The sequence below is a fragment of the Eulemur rufifrons genome, chromosome 7, assembly GCF_041146395.1.
Source record: "Eulemur rufifrons isolate Redbay chromosome 7, OSU_ERuf_1, whole genome shotgun sequence".
Classification (NCBI taxonomy): domain Eukaryota; kingdom Metazoa; phylum Chordata; class Mammalia; order Primates; family Lemuridae; genus Eulemur; species Eulemur rufifrons.
The window spans coordinates 286,530,166-286,550,955 of record NC_090989.1 but is presented as its reverse complement, the minus strand read 5'-3'; the positions used below and the strand labels follow the sequence as shown (position 1 = coordinate 286,550,955).

General features: G+C 57.4%; 1 protein-coding gene across 2 annotated transcripts in view; it reads right to left on the bottom strand.

The window, feature by feature from the left end:
* The window catches only part of CACNA1B (calcium voltage-gated channel subunit alpha1 B), a 187,868-nt gene that overhangs the window by 78,157 nt on the left and 88,921 nt on the right, over positions 1-20,790 (bottom strand). For both annotated transcript variants that reach the window (XM_069477199.1, XM_069477200.1), the window contains exons 17-20: positions 18,558-18,625; positions 15,810-15,916; positions 5,828-6,646; positions 4,638-4,855 (exon numbers count right to left, since the gene is read on the bottom strand). In XM_069477199.1, coding sequence (XP_069333300.1) covers positions 4,638-4,855; positions 5,828-6,646; positions 15,810-15,916; positions 18,558-18,625 — 1,212 coding nt within the window. The remainder of the gene's footprint in view (positions 1-4,637; positions 4,856-5,827; positions 6,647-15,809; positions 15,917-18,557; positions 18,626-20,790) is intronic.

Below are 20,790 nucleotides of genomic sequence, written 5' to 3'. Positions count from 1 at the left end.
CAAACCTGGAGCAAATACGTGCCAAATTACTTTTAACACTTCTTTCTTTCAAAATTTGATGAAAGTGAAGATATCAAATATCAGAATCTATAGGATACAATGAAATTAATAATCAGAGGAAAATTCACAGCCTCAAAGAATCATATAATAAAATTAAAGAGCAAAATAAGTAACATATCCAACTCAAGAAGCTAGAAAAGGAACAAAGTAAAACAAAAGAAAGCAGGAGGGACATAATAGTAAAAAAGGGAAAGTTATGATTTTAGAAACAAGACCACAGTAGGACTAACAAATTAAAATGCTGCTTTTCTTTTTATGAAAATTCAAAAAATATATAAACCACTAGTTAATTTAAAAGACAAGGGAAAACACAAAAGTATGCATTTTTATAAATGACCAGGGGAAAACACACTGAAACAGAGGGAAATTTAAAAAAATACTTAAGCCATTCATACCTCTATGCAAATAAACTGGAAAACCTAGATCAAACCAATAATTTCTAAGAAAAATGTAATTCACCAAACTCATCTCAGGAGACAACAATGTTTAAACAGAACATCCACACAGAAATACAGACATTATCAAACAGCCACCCCGCAAAAGAAGACAAACACCAATGATTGCACGAGGGAACTCTACCAAATAGCTAAAGACCAGATAATTCCGATGCTACTTGAACTGCTCCAGGGCACAGGAAGAAACATCCTAATTCTTTCCATGAGCCAGTGACACGCACGTCCCCAGCAGAGGGCCTCCAAGCTTTGTGACGCCCACACTTCAGGAAAACATTTCTCTCTCATCACACATATAAATCTCAACACCTATATAAATCTCATTACAATGTTGGGTTTCTTGGCTAATGTTTATGTGGGGAAAACATACATCCTCAAAACTCAATATAACGTTTTTAACAAAACAATGTGGGGAAAACTCTGAGGCAAGACTCCAAATTTAGCTGGTAGGTTGTCAGAATCATGTGTGGATGTTTTTGAAAAGCACAACGAGTTTCAATGAAGGAGGTGTCCAAGCAACTGCTTATTAACAGCTATTTTAACTAGGGATTAGGAAAAATATGCTAAACATTTTATGCCCTACTATGATAGTTTGTTACTTTTTGCTGTTTAACAGCGCTTTAGTTATATTTTAGGTTGGGGATTTTTAGTTGACATGTAACACATTATAATTTTTTATCATTTAAAATAATGGGAGACAGGACTTCTATTCAGGACATTTGATTTTCAGGAACGGGGCAGTGAAGCCAGGCAAGAGAAAATAACTACATGGCATTGATTTCTAAGCCTTATGATGCTTGAATGCAATACAAGAAAGTTACAGGCCGGGCGCGGTGGCTCATGCCTGTAATCTTAGCACTCTGGGAGGCAGAGGTGGGCAGATCGTTTGAGCTCAGGAGTTCGAGACCAGCCTGAGCAAGAGCGAGACCCCATCTCTACTAAAAAAAATAGAAATAAATTAGCTGGACAACTAAAAATATACAGAAAAAATTAGCCGGGCATGGTGGCGCATGCCTGTAGTCCCAGCTACTCGGGAGGCTGAGGCAGGGGGATTGCTTGAGCCCAGGAGTTTGAGGTTGCTGTGAGCTAGGCTGACAGCAGAGTGAGTCACTCTAGCCCGGACAACAGAGTGAGACTCTGTCTCAAAAAAAAAAAGAAAAGTTACAGAACACATCACACTTAAAAATATCAACCCAAAAATCCTACGTAAAACATTAAACAGAATCCAACAGCACATTAAAAAATAACTACAGGCCGGGCGCGGTGGCTCATGCCTATAATCCTAGCACTCTGGGAGGCCGAGGCGGGTGGATCGCTCAAGGTCAGGAGTTCGAGACCAGCCTGAGCAAGAGCGAGACCCCGTCTCTACTAAAAATAGAAAGAAATTATCTGGCCAACTAAAATACATATAGAAAAAATTAGCCGGGCATGGTGGCACATGCCTGTAGTCCCAGCTACTCGGGAGGCTGAGGCAGGAGGATCGCTTAAGCCCAGGAGTTTGAGGTTGCTGTGAGCTAGGCTGACGCCACGGCACTCACTCTAGCCCGGGCAACAAAGCGAGACTCTGTCTCAAAAAAAAACAAAAAAAAAAAAACACACTACAATCACCGACTGGGTTTATTCTAAGATTGCAAAGATAGTTTCATACCGGGAAATTCATTACTATAAATCTCCATATTTTAGGAGGAAAAATACATGATCTCTATGGATGCTGACAGGGCCTTCAACAAAACTCAACATCTATTCTGGATAAAAACACTTACTGAAATAGGAATTAATGAATGCAATAACATAATTTTACATACAGATACACACCCCTCGGGCCCCAAACCAGACTCTTACGTGGTGTAGGCTGAAACTGTGTGAATGCACCCACCAGCTCCACGGTTATCTGACAGTGTATCATCCAGTGAAATCAGACCAAGAAAAAGATCACGAGAGGCCTAAGACTCAGAAAGGAAGAGTTAGAACTATATTTGAAGAATTTTTGATAATGACTGGGAGAAAACAAAGAGAATCAACCCTAAAACTAACAAACAACGGGAAAATTCAGAAAATTAGCAGGATACATAATTATCATATAAAAATCAATACCTAGATTTCTGCTTCTAGCAGAAGTAATAACACAGTCCAGACTAACGCCCACACACAACAGGAATAACCAAAAACACCAAACATTAAGAGAATGAAAAGCCAAGCTACAAACTGGGAAAAAATCCTTGCAAAACACATATCTGATAAAAGACGTGTATCCACAATATACAAAGAACTCTCAAGACTCAACAATTAGAAAATAAACAACCCAAATCTGAGGATCTGAACAGGAACTTCACCAAAGAAGATCATACAGGTAGTAAGCATATTAAAAGGTGCACATATGTCATTAGGTAATTTCAAGATACCACTGCAAGCTTAATCAGAATGGCTAAAACCCAAAACACCGACACCAAATGCTGGTGAGGATGTGGAGCAACAGGGACTTTTACTCCTCACTGGTGGGGACACAGAATGGCACAGCCACGTCAGAAGTCAGTATGGCAGTTTCTTATAAACGTAAATATCACCTTACCATACAATCCAAAATCATGCTCGTAGGCATTTACCCAAATGAGCTGAAAATTTACGTCCACATATAAACCTGAACATGCATGTTTATAGCAGCTTTACTCATAATTGCTGGAAACTGGAAGCAACCAGATGTGCTTCCACGGGTGAGCCAGTAAACAAGCTGTGGTACATCCGGACGACGGAGAATTAACTCAGTGCCAGAGAAAAATGAGCTATCAAGCCACAGACAGACACGGAGGAAACTTAAATGCATATTGTGAGGGAAAGAGGCCAGTCTGAAAAGGCTGCACACTAGCTGATTCCAACCCTGTGACACTCTGGAACAGGCAGAACTATGGAGACAGGGAAAGGTCAGGGGTTGCCAGCAGTCGTGGAGGACGGGGGCGGGGGGGGGGGGCACATCTAGATTCCTACAGATAAAAGCCGGGTGGGGACCCTAGGCTGGTCCTTCCGCTAATGCAGAGACAATCAGAGGAGGTGGCAGGGAAGACAGACTCACTTGTGCCCACAGGAAGTGAACAAGAGAATGGACCAGGAACAGCTTTCTTCCAAGGAAGCAAAGAGAAAGGGGAGGCGGAAGCCTGCCGCCCTCCACGGCTACACCTGGGATCATACACTGGTCCACGGGCCCCAGGTGAGAGCCCCTGAGCGGGCGGGCAGGCACACGCACCTGACTCTGCGTGGATGCCCGTTGTGGTACCCGAGCGAGTTCACCTGGTCCGCCTGGGACCGGGATCCTTCCCCTGGAATGCCACGTGAGCCCTGTTTCTACGGCCCCTCTCCGCCCCTTGGAATGCCTCCTCTGTGCTTAGTGGGCACAGCTCCTCTTGGTTGCTCGTGAAATGCCGTGCACGGCCCCCACCGTGCAAGGGGCTGTGTTTGTCATCGGCAGGTCCCTCCCGACTAGACTGGCTTGAAGACAGAAAGGACGTCTTGTTCGCTCGTGCCCTCGGTGCCCGCACGCAGGCAGGCACGGGGTAGCTGCCCGCTCGGGACCTAGTGACCGTGTGTGAGAGCACGCGGGAGAAGGCCTGGGAGAGCCTGCAGCGCAGGGGCCGTGTGGGCACGGGAACGGAGGGGAAGACCGTTCCTGCGAACCTCCTCCTCCTCCTCCTCACCCCAATCGAGGCTGTGGCCCTAGTCCTTAGCAGCTTTTGTGCCACTATGAAGAGCTGCTGCCACTCTGTGGTCCGTCCGACAGGACCGGCTCCCTCCTCCCACGTTCCGAGCCCTCGAAACAGGGCCTGGCACTGAGCTGCCAACTTGCAAGTCTCTCTGGAGGCAGGAGAACGGCGCTTCACCTCAGTTACTCAGCAGCACTTCAAGCACGTTACAGGTCAACCATGCAAGGCAGGACTGCTGCCACCCCTGGCCAGGTCTGCACCAGAAATCAAAGGGATACCAGGGGACAAACGCTGACAGTAAGGACCCTCTCTCCAGCTGGAGAACAACTCACAGAGGCACTCTGAGTCCCCAAGTGTCTGCCATGGAGCAGGAAGGGGGTAGCTGGACCTGCACAAGGTGGGCCCTGCCCTACTGGTACAGGGAGATACTCACTGGGTACCACTGTGGTCTCCCCAGGGGGGCCTGTCAGCGTCACTGGGATGTGCACAGCAGTGCTTGGGTCTGACGGTTGACTGCCCATCCGAGTGACGTTCCGCTGATTGTCTGCGTCCTCTGGTTGTTCCTCCACCTTCTGGAGACAGGTGCTGGGCAGTGTGTGCACAGGGCCCACACCCATCATCCCACCAGCCTCCAGGTCACAGTGCAGCTCCCTGCATCCAAGAATGCACATCAGAGTCTAGCACAGCCCCAAACTCCTATTCAGTCTGCAAAACCCAGCTCCTTAAACCTCTACCCAGACCAAGTACATTTCTGACTACCCTCCTCTGCTACTCTGCCATTTTGTACAGTTTTTATCACCCTCTGTACACCTGTGTCTGGGGTGGGGGTGGAGCTGACATCTGTCTGCCCCGGCACAAAGCCCGGCACAGTTGGCATCACAATATGTATGTAGATCAGAATTGTTTGCAGACTGAAGAAACCTGGAGCAAGATGTTTCCCTAAGCGACCCCACCCAGTGCCCCACCGGGCCAAAGGCACGGCCCAGAGCTCTGCATATACAGACAGCGGCAGGGGGCCGATCTGAGCTGTGGACTCTGGCTTCAAGTGTCCCGGTGAGTCTGTGGCCAGTCGCCAGCTGGAGACCGCCGTCCTGGCCTCCATCCCGGCTGCTCTCACCCCAGGCCTTCACAGTCAGAGTCAGGCCCTGCAGGGCCGGGCGCAGGCTGGGCCAGCTGGAGTGGGAAGGGCTCTGTGCTGGCCACACAGCTGGGCCCCTCCCGTCTACACGGCCTCAGGATTCCCTCGGGCTCTCCTGCCTCTCCTTCCACAGCATTCCCCAAGTTTCTCTTCTTGCTGGGCCACTTTGTTCTGAGGTCAGTGTGTCCCAAACCAGTCTCAACAATGTCCCCAGCCCTCCCTCCCTCCTGGGCGCGGGGCCTTCACATAAAGGCTGACACTGAGCGCACACTCCCTGCCAAGCAGCTTCCAGCATGTTACAGGTCTGCCCGGCAGGGCCACCCTGGCCAGGTCTGCACCCCTCGCCCTGCGGACCCTCTCCCACCAGCCAGGGAATGGGGCTCAGTATCACCCCGGGCCAACACCTCGCCCCCGCCATTCGCATTTGAGGGGCCTGCCCCCCAGGTCTCTGCAGTCACCAGGCCCACCTCTGACCGCTTGCTCACTTGGGCTGGTGGTTCCGGACCTCCTTCTCCTTGTCCACTTCGGGGACTTCGGCCTCCTTCTCGGCAGCCTCCTTCTCGGCAGCCTCCTTCTCCGCAGCCTCGTGCGCGGGCAGTGCCTTGTGCCGGGTGCGGTGCCGCCGCGCCGGCTCCTCTCCGCTCTCCGGCTCCCTGGGGCCGGCCCTGGGGCCGCCGCGGTGCCGCGCACGCCGCTCGCTCTTGGCCCCCGACGCAGCGCCGTCCTTGCCCTGGTCGGACGCGTGCCGGTGCGCGCGGTGGCGCCGGGGCTCCCGCTCGCCCGCCTCCTCTGGGGAGCCGCGCCGGTGGTGGCGCCGGCCGCCCTCGGGGCCGGGGCCTCGGGCGCGCTCACCCCGCGCCTCCTGCGGGCCCGCGGCCTCCTTGCTGTGGCTGCGGTGCGGCCGCACCCGCTCCTCCCGGCCGCCAGGCTCCCCGCTCTCCGCCCTCGGGGCATCCGCTCTGTCCTGGTCCCCTGGCGCAGGGGCCGTGGCCGGGGTCTTGTCCTTGTCGCGGTGCCGGTGGTGCCTGCGCGGTGGGTCCGCGCCCTCGGTGGCCTCTGCGCCCTCGGGCCGGGCTTTGCCCGGGGGACCCCGCGGGCCCTCCCGGCCCGGCTCCACCACCAGCGGCCGGTCCAGGTGCGTCTTCATGTCGGGCCGCAGGTGGCGCGTGGTGGCGTAGCGCAGCCGCTCCTCGGGGTCCATCTCGCTATACAGCGCCTCGCAGCTGGCCCGCAGGTTCTGCAGCCGCAGCTGGCTGGCCCGCTGCTCCCACACCGAGCGCGCCTTGGCCGAGTTCTGCTGCCTGCTGCGGGAGACGGGCGGTGAGCTCGGCCCTGCCGGCGCCCAGCCCACCTCCTTCTGGGGAAGCCGCAGATGGACACAGCAATGGAGGGATGGCGGAGTGGGCACAGGGAGAAGGGAGGGAGCAGGGGCTGCAGGAGCCCTCCAGACCCTTCAGGGCGGTAGATGCAGAAAAACATCGGTGGGGAGCACCTGGGAGCAAAGTTCAGCGCCCCCGCCCCCCATGGCGCCCCCCAGGCCTGCAGATGGGACTGCACCAGCCTGTCAGGAGGACGCTGGGAGCCGGGTGCAAGGCCACTCCTGAGCACCGGGCAGGGGCCGGAGGCCAAGGAGTGCAGGGCGTGGAAATGCCAGGCACCAGCAAGAGCCGGCAGAAAGGCTTCCTCCGGCCGGTGGGCGGCCGGCCAGCAAGGCAAGGCCACGCTGGGGAGAGAAGGGCCTCATACAAATGGGCAGGACGGACGGACGGAGAGGCAGGAGTCAGGCAGCCCCGCACCAGCCTCTCTTGGGAGGTGGCCTCTGCTCCCGCATGAGCAGAGCTGCGGCTAGAGGGGCCAGACATGCGGCCACCTGTCCTCAGGAGGAAAGCCACCAGCCAGAAGAAGGGCTGTCTGCAGAGGAACTCAGGCAGGCACTGGCGCAGAGCCAGGGGGAGCTTCGGGGCCTCCCGGGAACAGAGCCCAGGCTACTCCTCGCGGTGGTCAGCCCCAGCCAGGCAGCTGCCACTCGGCCTAACAAACAGGAACCCAGAAGTCAGGTCTGGGGCTGGAGACACCCCCTCCTGTGGTCACTGGTACTCTTGCCTCTCTTGGCTCCACCAGGGGCAGAGCCAGCACAAGGCCCTCAGAGCCTTCCAGCCCGAGGGGTGGCTGGTGGTCCAGACTCAACCCTCCCTGCACAGGCTGCCAAAGGCCTCAATCCACCCCCAGCCTCGTGGGCCCAGGCACCTCCCCTATTCACACGTCACACGTGGGGCTCCACAGCCCAGGATGCATGGGAAACCCTGCGCATTCCGGGCCCTTTGCTGAGTAAGACCACCAAAGTGGGCTACTCCAGCCCCACCTCTGCCGAGCAGAAACCTCATCGGGGCCAGAGTCTCATCCTTCAGCCCCTGCAGGCTTCTGGGTGGCCTTGGCAGGGGCAGGGGCACCGCTAATGATGATGGCTGCGGCATCTGTCTCTTACAACGGCCGGCCACACGGTGCTCTGGGCTCAGTTCCCACTCCACCAGCCCTTACAACCCCCTCGAGAATCAGGTGCTACTCTTGTCCCCAGTTCACAGATGCTGAGTCTGGAGAGAGAATGTGACTTGCTCAGGGTCCCACAGTGAGTCACTGGTGGAGCCAGGATCAGATGCAAGAAAGGGCAAAAGGGGGAAAAGTATCAAAAAAAGACGCAAGTCCTTGGCTAGACACCAACTGCACCAATGGCACAGGGGACAGGGGACACCTGCAGCCCACGGAGGCCCAGGCTGGCTGGCTACCAGCTCTGGGGTCGTGGTGACCAGCAGACAGAGATGGCCAGGTGTCGGAAAGCCCAGTCCCTGCAGTTGGCCCATCCAAGGTAGATGACAAGAAATCCTGTCCCTTTGCAGAAGTCCACGCTGCAGTTTCCAGGGGCAGCACCTCGCAGGGGTGAGAGCGAAAGAGCTCAGGCAGGGGCCAAGCAGGACTGCCTGTAGGGCCGTCTGCTGACCCACAGCCTTGGCTGCTACCCTAGGCCCTGACCCGTGCCCCCCCGTGCGTCGAAGCTGTGCCACCCCACTCCCAAGGACACCCTGCAACAGGCCCACAGAGGACCTACTGTCCCCAGCTGGGACCAAAGCAAAGAGCTCGAATCTCAGCGATGCTGGACATGTACAGTGAAAGACAGCCATGCGGGCCGGTCACCAGGCATAGGAGCCCTGTGAGGGCTGACGGCCGGTCACTGCCTCAAGCCTCTCAATCCGTCCAGCAGCCCCAAACGGGCTGGACTCTGAGCCACTGGGTCAGCAGGGAGGCGGCCTGCTCAGATGAAGCCACAGTCTTGGCCACCAGCATCACAGATCCCTGTCAGGAAGACAGGCAGTGAAGTCAAGAGGACACGCAGCAGCCGGCAGTTCAAGGTCTGTGTGTGCAGGGGGGAGGGGCTCCAGCCCTTGCAGCTCTGCCCTCCACCTGGCCCTCAGGTGCGGCTCTCTCTCCCAGGAACACCTGAAAGCTCACAGAGCGGCCACACTGTCTGCTGGGCTGAAGGGTGCTATCGGGCCGGCAGGTTCCACTCGTGACTACCCAGGTAGAACAAGACACCGAGCAGCCCGTGCAAGGGCCACTGCCCACCACTTTGGCCCCACTGTGGCTCTGCCCAGCCTGCTCCTTCTGGGTCTCTGGGCCACTCTGGGCCTACTGTCACTAGAGACCATCTGCATCTGCTTACAACTCAGCTGGTGCCACTGGCTTCCTCTCTGGATGTATCCGCTAAGTCCCTGACTCTGTGCATGTGGCATCTCCCTCTTGGTATCTGAGTCAGCCTGCACTTGCCCTGGTCGGCATCTCTGTCCTTGCTCTGTCTGGCATGTAAACCCCCCTGACCTAGAGTGCAGTGTGGCTGGTGACTCTGATCCAGGCAAAGTCCTTACTTGAAAGGGCTCTTTCAGGAATCACACAGAGGACCAGCTCCCACCATGGCCCTAGCTTGTAGGGCCCCAGCTGCTCCAGGGAGGACAGCTCAGCCACACTCGCCCCAGATGCTATGGACGACTTCAGGACTCAAAAAGGAGCCTGGGGGTCTCTGCAGTCCTGCTTTGAGGTCTCTGGGCTGACACAGCCCAGAACTCCTGGCAACGTGAAGCGGCCCTGCCGTGAGCATCAATACCAACATCTGCGTCTTATTCCACCATGTGGATTAGTTATTTGGGCTCCGCCATGCTTTCTTACCCCGCGGGACATCAGGGCTCTTGCCCCTGAGGCGTCACTGCTCCTGGGAAGACTGAGCCCAGCGCTGTGCTGGCTGCCCATGAGGAGGCTCAGGGCAGGGGCAGCAGGAGCCTCACCGCCATCAGGGCGTAGAGAAGGCACCTGGCCACTGCAGGACCCCTTAGCTGCCGGGCCTGGCCTCACCCTGGCTGGAATCCCCAGCCACCCATAAGCACTTCCCAGAAGAAGCTGCCCAGGCAGAGGGCCCGTGGGACTGGTGTCCCCCCAGGAGGGCTACCCTGGGGTTTCCAGGGCTCCACCTCGGGCGCTGGCTAATCTACCGTAAGCGTCCCTGTCTGACAGCAGCTTGGCTCTCGCTAGAACAAGGACTTCCTGAGGGTCACAGACACATTCCCTCACAAGTAAGGAGGGGCTGGGGGACCCATGAATGTCCCCAGAGAGCCCCTAAAGAACGCTCTCTGGGCCCCGCCTCACGGGAACCACAAGGATACCCGAGCCCGCGGCACCAGTCCACTCGGGAGAAGCATGTATGCTTGACATGCCAGAGTGACCACACGCAGACACTCCGCAGACAAAACGACAGAGTCCAGGAGGGAAGACGAGAGGGGCTGAGCTCAGAAAGGTCTGACCCTGTGAACAGGACTTGGGGCGTGAGGGAGCGAGCCCACCGTTCCCCACCCAGGCCACGGAAGGCTTGCCTGGAGCCGCCCATGAAGCAAATGACTTGAGGTGGGAAAGCAGAGTTAGGAGTGGAGGGAAGGTGTTTGCATGTGGTTATCGTGAAGCCATGGATGGAATATTGTAGCAGAGCGACTCACGGTGAGTTTACGCTGAAGACAGATGAGCTGCGAGATACAGTACCTCGAGTTTGCTTTACAAAACTGCACATGCAAAAAACAGAACAGAACAGAAGTGAGAAAACCAGAGAGGAAGTCCCGAGAGACACTAGCAACACCCGTGAGCCGAATCCGTGCGAGCGCAGGCTGCCGTGTGCACCTGGCAGGAGGCAGGGATGCGTCCGTCGGAAGGGCACCGGCCGAGACCTCGGGTAAGGGAGAAGTTGAGCACCAGTCCCCAGTGTGCAGAAAAGTGAGGCCAAAGTGAACACAGCAAACCCCACAGTAGCTGGAAGACAAGAAGCAGTTACCTCAGGGCCCCTCCACCACTCCTGGTGCCCTCGGCCCCTGAAGGGCCAGCGCTGCCTCTCCTGCGATCCCAAACCGCCTCCGCACACTGCCGCGGGGCAGGCTCCCATGCGATCTCCCTGCCTCCCACGCGGCGCGGAGCAGGCTGACGCCAGAGGCAAGGGTGCCCGTCCCCGAGGTGCTGCTGCACCATCCTGCCTTCCCAGGGAGCCCCTGCTCCCCACCCCGGTCTGCCCGCCCCCACCTCGCAGCTCCAGTTCATGAAGGCCAGGTACAAACTGGGCTCCCGCACCAACCACCTTCCCTTTGGGTGTCACTCCAGCCATTTCCAAGTGACTTTCCAAGAAGCCTTCCCAAAACCGACAGAGAGAAACCAAGGTCTCTTTACAGCCAGTTCCCTTCACACTGACTTCCCCGGGGAGGCCAGGCAGGGTTGCAGCTGCTCCTTCTCAAGGCCAGACTCTCTGCACATCTGTGAGGAGCTCAAAGCAGCTCAGCTGCCCGCATGCTCTGGTGCAAACAGGCACGTGAGCGTATGAGTGTGTGAGTGTGAGCAACTGTGAGTGAACCTGTGGGACGCTGTGAAAACATGAGACTGAGTGGTGAGACCGTGAGAGTACGAGCCTGTGCGTGTGTGTGAGAGAAGCTGTGGGTCAGCATTAGGACACGACTGTGTGTGTGAAACTGTGGGAATCTGTGTGTGAGGCTGTGAGTTGGTAAGAGGGGGTGAGTCTGTGTGTGAGGCTGTGAGTCTGTAAGAGTGCAGGGGTGTGAGAGGGTACGAATCCATGTGACTGTGTTAAAATGTGAGGATATGCATGGGGGTGAGTGGGTGAGCGTATGAGTCCAGCGTGAGTGTGGGTAACAGACTGCGGATCCGTGTGTCAGGCAGTGTGTGAGAGCATGTCTGAGGGCATACATTGTGAGACTGTGAGTGCATGAGTATGTGACTGTATGGGTGTGTGACAGTGTGAGTCTATTCATGGCAGTGACTGTGTGAGGGTGTGAGTCCATGTGTGACTGTGGGAGTCTGAGTGTGAGCATGTGAGTCTGTGTGTGCAGATGTGAGTGTGTGTGTGAGGATGTGAGTGTGTGTGTGAGGGTGTGAGTGTGTGTGTGAGGGTGTGAGTGTGTGTGTGAGGGTGTGAGGATGTGAGTGTGTGTGTGAGGATGTGAGTCTGTGTGTGAGGATGTGAGTGTGTGTGTGAGGGTGTGAGTCTGTGTGTGAGGGTGTGAGGATGTGAGTGTGTGTGTGAGGATGTGAGTGTGTGTGTGAGGGTGTGAGTCTGTGTGTGAGGATGTGAGGATGTGAGTCTGTGTGTGAGGATGTGAGTCTGTGTGTGAGGGTGTGAGTGTGTGTGTGAGGGTGTGAGTCTGTGTGTGAGGGTGTGAGGATGTGAGTGTGTGTGTGAGGATGTGAGTGTGTGTGTGAGGGTGTGAGGGTGTGAGTGTGTGTGTGAGGATGTGAGTGTGTGTGTGAGGGTGTGAGTGTGTGTGTGAGGGTGTGAGTCTGTGTGTGAGGGTGTGAGGATGTGAGTGTGTGTGTGAGGATGTGAGTCTGTGTGTGAGGATGTGAGTGTGTGTGTGAGGATGTGAGTGTGTGTGTGAGGATGTGAGGATGTGAGTGTGTGTGTGAGGATGTGAGGATGTGAGTCTGTGTGTGAGGATGTGAGTGTGTGTGTGAGGATGTGAGGATGTGAGTCTGAGTGTGAGGATGTGAGTCTGTGTGTGAGGATGTGAGGATGTGAGTGTGTGTGTGAGGATATGAGTCTGTGTGTGAGGATGTGAGTCTGTGTGTGAGGATGTGAGTCTGTGTGTGAGGATGTGAGAGTGTGTGTGTGAGGATGTGAGTCTGTGTGTGAGGGTGTGAGTCTGTGTGAGGATGTGAGTCTGTGTGTGAGGATGTGAGGATGTGAGTGTGTGTGTGAGGATATGAGTCTGTGTGTGAGGATGTGAGTCTGTGTGTGAGGATGTGAGGATGTGAGTGTGTGTGTGAGGATGTGAGTCTGTGAGGATGTGAGGCTGTGTGTGAGGATGAGAGTCTGTGTGTGAGGATGTGAGTGTGTGTGTGAGGGTGTGAGTCTGTGTGTGAGGGTGTGAGGATGTGAGTGTGTGTGTGAGGATGTGAGTCTGTGTGTGAGGATGTGAGTCTGTGTGTGAGGATGTGAGTGTGTGTGTGAGGATGTGAGGATGTGAGTGTGTGTGAGGATGTGAGGATGTGAGTCTGTGTGTGAGGACGTGAGTGTGTGTGTGAGGATGTGAGGATGTGAGTCTGAGTGTGAGGATGTGAGTCTGTGTGTGAGGATGTGAGGATGAGAGTCTGTGTGTGAGGATGTGAGTCTGTGAGGATGTGAGGCTGTGTGTGAGGATGAGAGTCTGTGTGTGAGGATGTGAGTGTGTGTGTGAGGATGTGAGTGTGTGTGTGAGAATGTGAGTCTGTGTGTGAGGATGTGAGTCTGTGTGTGAGGATGTGAGTGTGTGTGTGAGGATGTGAGGATGTGAGTGTGTGTGAGTGTCAGTGTTCAGAAAGCCGAGGGGGGACAAAGGTGACACCACAGAGGGAATCAGGAAGTGACCTGGAGCCTAGCATCCCCTCCCTCCCAGGAGTCGGAAGCAGCTGTCACCTAAGGCCAAAGACCCAGCCCCACCCAACCTCAGCGTCCTCTGACACTGGACTCCCGCGTCGTCAGTGTCAAGACACACAGAGCATCACTGGGAGCCTCTCAAACACTAGGACACCACGGGTCCTCTCAGCACCTAAGGTGCCACTAAGAACACCCCGCAGCGCCCCTCCCACAGCCCACGTGGCACAGCCGTGGCGGCAGGCTCAGAGCCAGGGACACTTCAGGGGCATTGCTCTTGCTGCAGCCCTGCAGCTCAGAGATGTAGAAATGAATGCGGGGAGGAGCAGGCGCTGCCCGTCCCACCGTCCCACCAGAACAGGAACCGGGAGTAGGAGCAACCGACGACAGACAGCTCTCGGCCCTGGGTGGGCTCAGCACACCACCAGCGAACAGCAGCAGCCACGCTGGCACCCACCACCTGCCCACCCGGAGCCCCACCCCACCCGGGGCACGGGTCCCCCTCACTCCCCAGAGGGAGGATCCTGCAGGGTCTCTCATGGTGACCGACTGTCGTGCGGACAGCTGCTCTGAGGACCCACCACACAAGATAAAGGCCCGAAGCTGCGTCCCAGGCAGAGCCTGGAGGACCCACAGCTGACCCCAGATGGGGAACACAGGGCTAACACCTGGACACACCCCAGGCTGGCTCGGGCCGGCCACCCCTTCCTGAGCGTGAGGGCTGTGACACAGATGACACCCAGCTCTGGAGCCACCGATGGGCCCTCAGGAGAAAAGCACTTTCCCCACTTAGGCATCAGCACGGTGCTGGGGCCAACAGCTGGCATCACGTGTACCCCGCATGTGAGGATGCCCGTCCACAGCCTTGTTCCCACACGGCTGCGTCTCCAAACAGGGATGGGCTGGCAGAGGAGGAAGAGCGTCCAGACTCCCTTTTCCGGCAGCCTCACGAACTTTCCATGGCTGTGCCCAGAGCCCCGACACTCTCTTCTCCAAGGCCGCAGCCCGCGTGGGCGTGGACACCCGCCCGCAAAGCCCCAGGGAGCAGGCAGCCCTGGCAGGCAGCAGGGGCAGAGGGACAAGCGCTCACCGCGGGAGCAGCAGAGAAGGCAAGTGCTAAACAGGACTCATCCGCCACCCTCCCTGCCGCGACCACCCCCTTGCCGAGCTGGCAGTGTGCGGCGTGAGAGGGACGTCCACCGAGTCCCAGTCACCTCCTCACAGCAACCCCAGGACGGAGGAACCAAGTTAGATCCGCTAAACGGCTAACGGACCAAATAAATGAACTGGCCAGACAATGAAACATCAGAACATCTAGACAACTGCGCACGGAACCCCCCAGCAGCCGTCTGAGTGACGGCCACCATGTCCACGGCCTGCCTGGCTCTGCTGCGGGCCCCTCCCACCCCTGTCCGAGTTGCAGGGGCTGCAACCTCTTCTAGCTGCTTCTCCCCCAAAGGCAGGGCTTTCTGGCTGGCCAAGACACGGGTCCTCTACCAATGCCCTTTCCCTGGTGACCTCCAGGCAGGAATAGGGCCGCTACGGGTGTGCACACACACACGTGCACTCACACACACACACAGCACACACACTCACACGTGCCCACTGTGCCCCTCTCACAGGCACACACTCGCCCACGTGCCAACATGCTCACTCGGCAGTGCAGACGCCCGAGTTACCTCCCCGTCTGTGCTCACACAGCCACAGCCAGGGCCAGTGCCGGCTGAAGAGCGGGGTGCACTGACCGGTGTGGGAAACGCGAGGTGCTGTGGGCAGCTGTGCAGCAGACGGAGCAGCGGTTCCAGGGCTAGACCCAGCCTGGCCCGGAGAACAAGCTGCCAGGGAGCGCCTGCTCCCCTGTGGCCCAGCCCGTGGCCCACCCTGCGACCAGGACGTGGGCGAGACGTTCCTGCCTCCCTTCCCAGGGCCTGGCCTCTCCACAGCCCACTGCAGGCTCTGGCCCCGGTCTGGGCACTTTGCCCAAACCCTGAAACCCTGAACACCTCCAAACGTGCTTCTGCGTGTGCCTGAGGTCCAGGCACACTGCAGGACGACCCGTGTTCCCCACAGGAACTTCCCTGAACTCTGTCCCAACGCCAAACGCTTGGGGACACACTTCTGGAAACTGCATGACATCTCCTGGGCTGAGATACCACCCAGAATCTCTCGGCTCACAAAATACGTTTTTGAAAAACTGTGTATAAATCAATATATTGACTCCTACCCCTGACTGATTCTCAGGCTTTGCCCGGGAGGGTGCCCTGGAGCACCCTGAGACCGTCGGGGAGGAAATGCTGTGGCCGAGACCCGCCACCCTCCACGTGGGGGCTGTGCCTGGCCACACCTGCCCCTGCCCAGGCGGAGAGAAGCCCCCGGAGGCTCCTCTGGGAACACCCCGCTCTGGGGCTCCCGCAGGGACGGGGCCTGTGCTCTCACACACCCCCAGTCGGGCGCCCTGGTGCGGGCCAGCCAGGGGACCCCGTCGCAGCCCACTGCCCCCCACAATTCGCCCCCAAGAGCCTTACGCAGCGATGGAGATGTTCGCAGCAGACATGGGGCTGACTTCCGCCACTTCTTTGGCCTTTTGCAGGGCAAGCTTCTGATTGGCTGCTTCTTCCATCTCCTCTTCATCCTGTTTCAACAAAGAGAAACGTCCAGGTGCTTTGCATGGTGTTGCAGCCGCTCTAACGCCACTAGCTCTTCCTCCTGCAGCCGCCACGTCCCTGTTGCCCTCTGTACCGCGGGGCCGGGCAGCCAGCCCCTGTGTCAGCACAGCCCACCCATGACCTGGCACTGAGCGCCCTTCCACACAGTCTCTCTGGCACCCTGAGGGCCTCCCCCCTACGGCTGCCTCCAAGGTAGCAGCCCGCAGGTTCTTGCCTCAGCACCATCGCCCAGGTGCTGACCAGCCCCCGCGTCTGTGCCTGCCCCCCAGCCCGGGTCCCGCCCCCCAGCCCAAATCCCGCCCCCCAGCCCGACTCCCGCCCCCCAGCCCAGGTCCCGCCTGCTGCCTGGACGTTTCTGCTTGCTTCTGCTGTGGCACCTGGAACCTGCCAAATGCAAATATGTCCCTCCTCTTGTCCCACCTGCCCTTCCAGGAGCACCTGTCACACCTGCACAGAGTGGCCCTCTCCTGAGGAGCCATGAGCAAGGGCAAGGGGCAGAGCTCTGCACCTGGGGCTGGGGACGGGTGGGACCACTTGCTCCCTTTGCACCTTCCTACCTGGACGTATCAGTCACGTCTGTCTACCTGTCCCAGCTGTAACTGTGGGAAGCTCTCCCCTGTCTCCCCGACACCTCGATGGCCACTTGCAGAGCCTGGCCCTGTGCTCCCCTGGCTTCTGCCACCGGGCTGGGCAGGTGCACGTGTGCGCAGACACCCTGTCCTGCCTCTGCCCCTGCCTGGGAAGGGGTTGGACAACTGCACAGACCCTCTGGCCTGACCCCAGGTCACTGAACAAAACCAACGTGCTCTGCTCCTCCGTTCTGGATAAATAGCTTAGAGCTGAGCCCACAGGCCCCGGAAAGGACGCTGAGACCGCCATGTCATCCTTCTGGACTTCGGAGGCCACCTAGCCAGGCCCACCCGGCTGCTCTGGGAGCTGGCATTCCCAGCATCCCCCAAAATGTCCTTGTATCTGCTCTTAGGGGGCGCAATAATGGCAACAATTAAATCCCATTAGCTGCCTCTAGCCTTCCCACCATGGAGAGGCCTTCAAACTTCAGGCGGATCCACCACACAACACCCACTCCCAGGCCCTTCCCTAATGACCGGGCTCCACCCTCTGGGGAAGGGACGTCACCAACCACTCCAAGGACTGTTCTAAAGTCCCCTGAAAGGCCTACAAACAAATTCAACTTGAATTTATTCCCACTTCAAAAAATAAGTAATGGTACTTAGTGGGCGTACAAAGGAAGGAAAAAGCCAAGGCCTGCCCTCTGGGGCTCGTGGCCAGCCCAGAAAACACCCCAGGCAGACGCAGGCAGGCCCCAATCCTCAAGGCAGGGAGAGCCCTAAATTAGGGTGGTTCCCCCAGGGGGCCACCACGGGGGGCTATGTGTACAGGGACACAGGGCCCAAGGACATCACTGGCTCGGCGTGTCCTCGCTCACGGAGAGCCTGAGAAGACGGCGGGAGCCTCAGTGCTCCTGCACAGCCCTGCCCCGGGCAGCTCTGGGCACACAGGTGCCCTGAGCCCAGCAGCCCCGCCAGGGCCTTGGCCATTCTCCGATCGTGCCTGGACGGCGAGTCTTGGTCCGGCCCAGGCTGACGACAGACACAGGCAGCAGCCAGAGGCCAGAGCCAGGCAGAAGTCTAGACCCACAGTGGCGCGGGAGCAAGTCCGAGCAGAAGGGAGGCTCAGGGGCGGCAGACACACTGCAGGTGGCCGTGTCCCCTCCCAGGGCTGGGGTGGAGCCGAGACACCTGCACAGCACACGCAGAAGCACCGTGGCACACACCTGCCCAAAGCACCTGCCCAAAGCACCTGCCTCTCTCCGCCCCAGAACGGGAAGCTGCTGAGACGTGGGAAGCACGGGACTGCGGGGAGGGAACTGCGTGAGGCAGAGATGCGCACAGAGGCACACGCACACATCTGTCCAGGGAGGAGAACACATGGCGGCATGCACACAGAAAGGCACACACACAGGCACATGCCAACACACAGCGTGTGCTGCGCCCCCCCATGCTGGGAGCCAGGGCTCGAGCTGAAGCGCAAGCTTGAGGCCAAGACAGAAGCCACAGTGTCCAGGACTGGGGTGACCAGCAGGGGCTGTGTCATCTGCGGGGAGCCCCAGCGGGAAATGTGCACAATCACAGTCCCCACCAGGCTCGGGGATGAGACATGAATATTGAACGGCACACGCTGGGCACTGCCCGAAGCAGCAGCCGCCCTGCTGTGGCCCAGACGTGCTGAGACGGGGCCACCAGCCAGGACACCACAGGGGTCCCCTCTCTGCGCTCCCGGGGACCCCCTCATGTGTCCTCTTCTCTGAGGCGACGCCTCCCAAGTATCGCGCACCTACACCGGCTGATGCGCCTTGGGGTCCCTCCAGCCAGCCCCCCGCCCCCGACACCCCACCCCGCCTGTTCAGGCCTCCCCCTCGCGTCTGCTCCGCCCACACCTCTGAGCAGCAGCCGAGTCTGCCTCTCTGGGCCCCGAGGAGACGTTCCGGGACAGCAGCCAGGACCTGGCCCTCCTCAGGACTCCGCGGCCTGCGGCCTGACCCCCAGCCCCTCCCTGCACACAGGTGCAGGTGGTGGCCCGGCCTACCTTGGTCAGCTCCTGGGCATTGGCAAGGTTGTCCACAGCGATGGCCAGGAAGACATTGAGCAGCGTGTCTGGTTGGCTCCAGCTAAGGAAGGGAACCTTCTGCCCCCGACACCATCCCACCATCACACCAGGGCTTCCCCCACGGAAAACAGGGGCCCCCACCCTCCTAGATCCCGACCACCTCCAGCACCCTTTCCTTGGCCCCAGCAGCCCCCAGGCCCCTGTCATGCCCAGATACACCCAGGCCGTCGCCAGGGCCCTGCTGGCCCCCCTGGCACCAGCCTCTCTGCCCGCTCTTCCTTCACTCGGCCTCACGTCGCCCGACCTCCCCAACGCCCACGTGAACCCCCCCAAACCGGCTCTTCGGGGCTGCCTTCAGGGCTGTGCTGCCTAACGAGGGCACAGTCTGCATCTGCCCCCCAGTTTCTGGCCTCCCGACAGACACTTGCCTGCACAGGCTGGAGACGGGGCTCCCCTACCTGTGGCCCTGGGAGCCGAGACCCCCTGGGACAGACGTGAACATGAAACCCCGCCTGTGACCAGCAAATCCCAGGCCCCAGGCTCACAGACACCTGCCCCGTGCGTCCTCTCCCTTCCGCCCCCTTTCCCACGCGACGTCGAGGCACCTCTGTGTGAAGTGCTCCCTTCTGGAGCAGCAGGGAAGGCCAGAGCCACGAGGACAGCAGGCAGCACAGTCTCCGTGGCCAGCGCTGCACCCACACCTCACACGGACCCCCGGAGCCGGCGTGAGGGGGGCCACAACCCCTCTGGAAACGAGAACGCCGAAGCCACAAGGTGGGTCCCGGCGCAGGCCTGGGGAGCCGCCCCTTCCTCGAATCCTCCGGGAGGGGCCTTTGTTCAGTCCTGAGTCACTGTTTTCCCAGCGAAAGGAACTCTTCCATTGCCTGAAGCTACCTTTTTTCACGTTTGATCATTTGTTTTTATTGAAAAAGAATGACACTTTCTGAAATTGGGGCTGCACTAAACAATCCACGCTGGAGGGTCCCCACACGGGCAAGTCTCTCAGGGGACCTCCGTCTGCTGAGCTGCAGTCACAGCCACAGCCGCAGGGGAGCACCAGCCTGTCCTGCTGTGTCCAAAGCAGAAAAGGGTTTGCACCCTGCACAGTTTGAAGTGGGTTTTCAAGTTGCACGGGCTCCGTCCTCCAAGAGGGCGATGCAGAGGTGGGTCACGCCAGGGGGGAGGGGAGGCTGAGACAGCGGAACAGACGGGATGCACAACGTTCAGGGGATGCGGAGTTTGGCGGCTGAGATTCCCGCTGAGCCCTGCCGACCCCGTAGGGCCCTGTGCCCCCGACAACCGGAACAGACTTCAGTATCTGAAGCTGGAGTCTCACCTGCATTTCACCAGGCAGGCTACTGAGACTTATTTTTAGGAGACATAGAAGAGGTATAAATATAAGAGGCGATCAAGAAAGTGACCACGTTTTATAAAGAACGGAACCACAACTGACAGAATCTGCAATTTTTTGGAAAGGTGACGCTGTAGCCTTTTCCGCCGACCGCCTTCCCCTTGACTTTACTAGTTTATGCACTTTGAGGAGAAAAGAAGACACGACCAATGAATCATCACATGGGAAATGAAGAAATTCATCCCCGTGGGAAGATTTTTTTGTAGGAGACTGTAAGAATGTATCAGTCCGGTGAGCCAAACCAGTGGCTTGAGGAAAGACCTTTTCCGACGGGCAATCAGTCACATGAATGTCAACATTGAGACGGAGGCTGCAGTTCTGTGAGGTTTATGATCGAAACTGTTTTGCTTTGAATTTTTGTTTGCTGAGCTCAACTTGATTAACGATTACCAGGTCCCACCCGCAACACCAGAGTTTCCAGCAGCCGTTTCCGCAACCCCAACGAAGAGAAAAAAAAACAATGTTGCTCAAGTAACGTTTTAAGCCCAGTCAATTAACAATATTCAAGTAGGTGCATGGTTTTTAGCTCTTGTGGCCAAAGCTTTATTTTCCAGATTTTAATCTGAAGGACGAGAAAATAATTTATTTAAAATGGCTGAAAATGAAGGATTCTGTGAGCGTCTTTATCAGTACAGCAATAGCGACCATTGGAGTAACAGCTGACGTATATTAAAGCTTCTGATTCAATTACTTTTAGCCCTTTTGAGTCCGCCATTAGCCCTTTGAAAGACTGATGAATAAAACTGTGGGGCTTTGGGGGTTTTCTGCATATTCTAGATATTAATCCCCCGTCAGATGAGT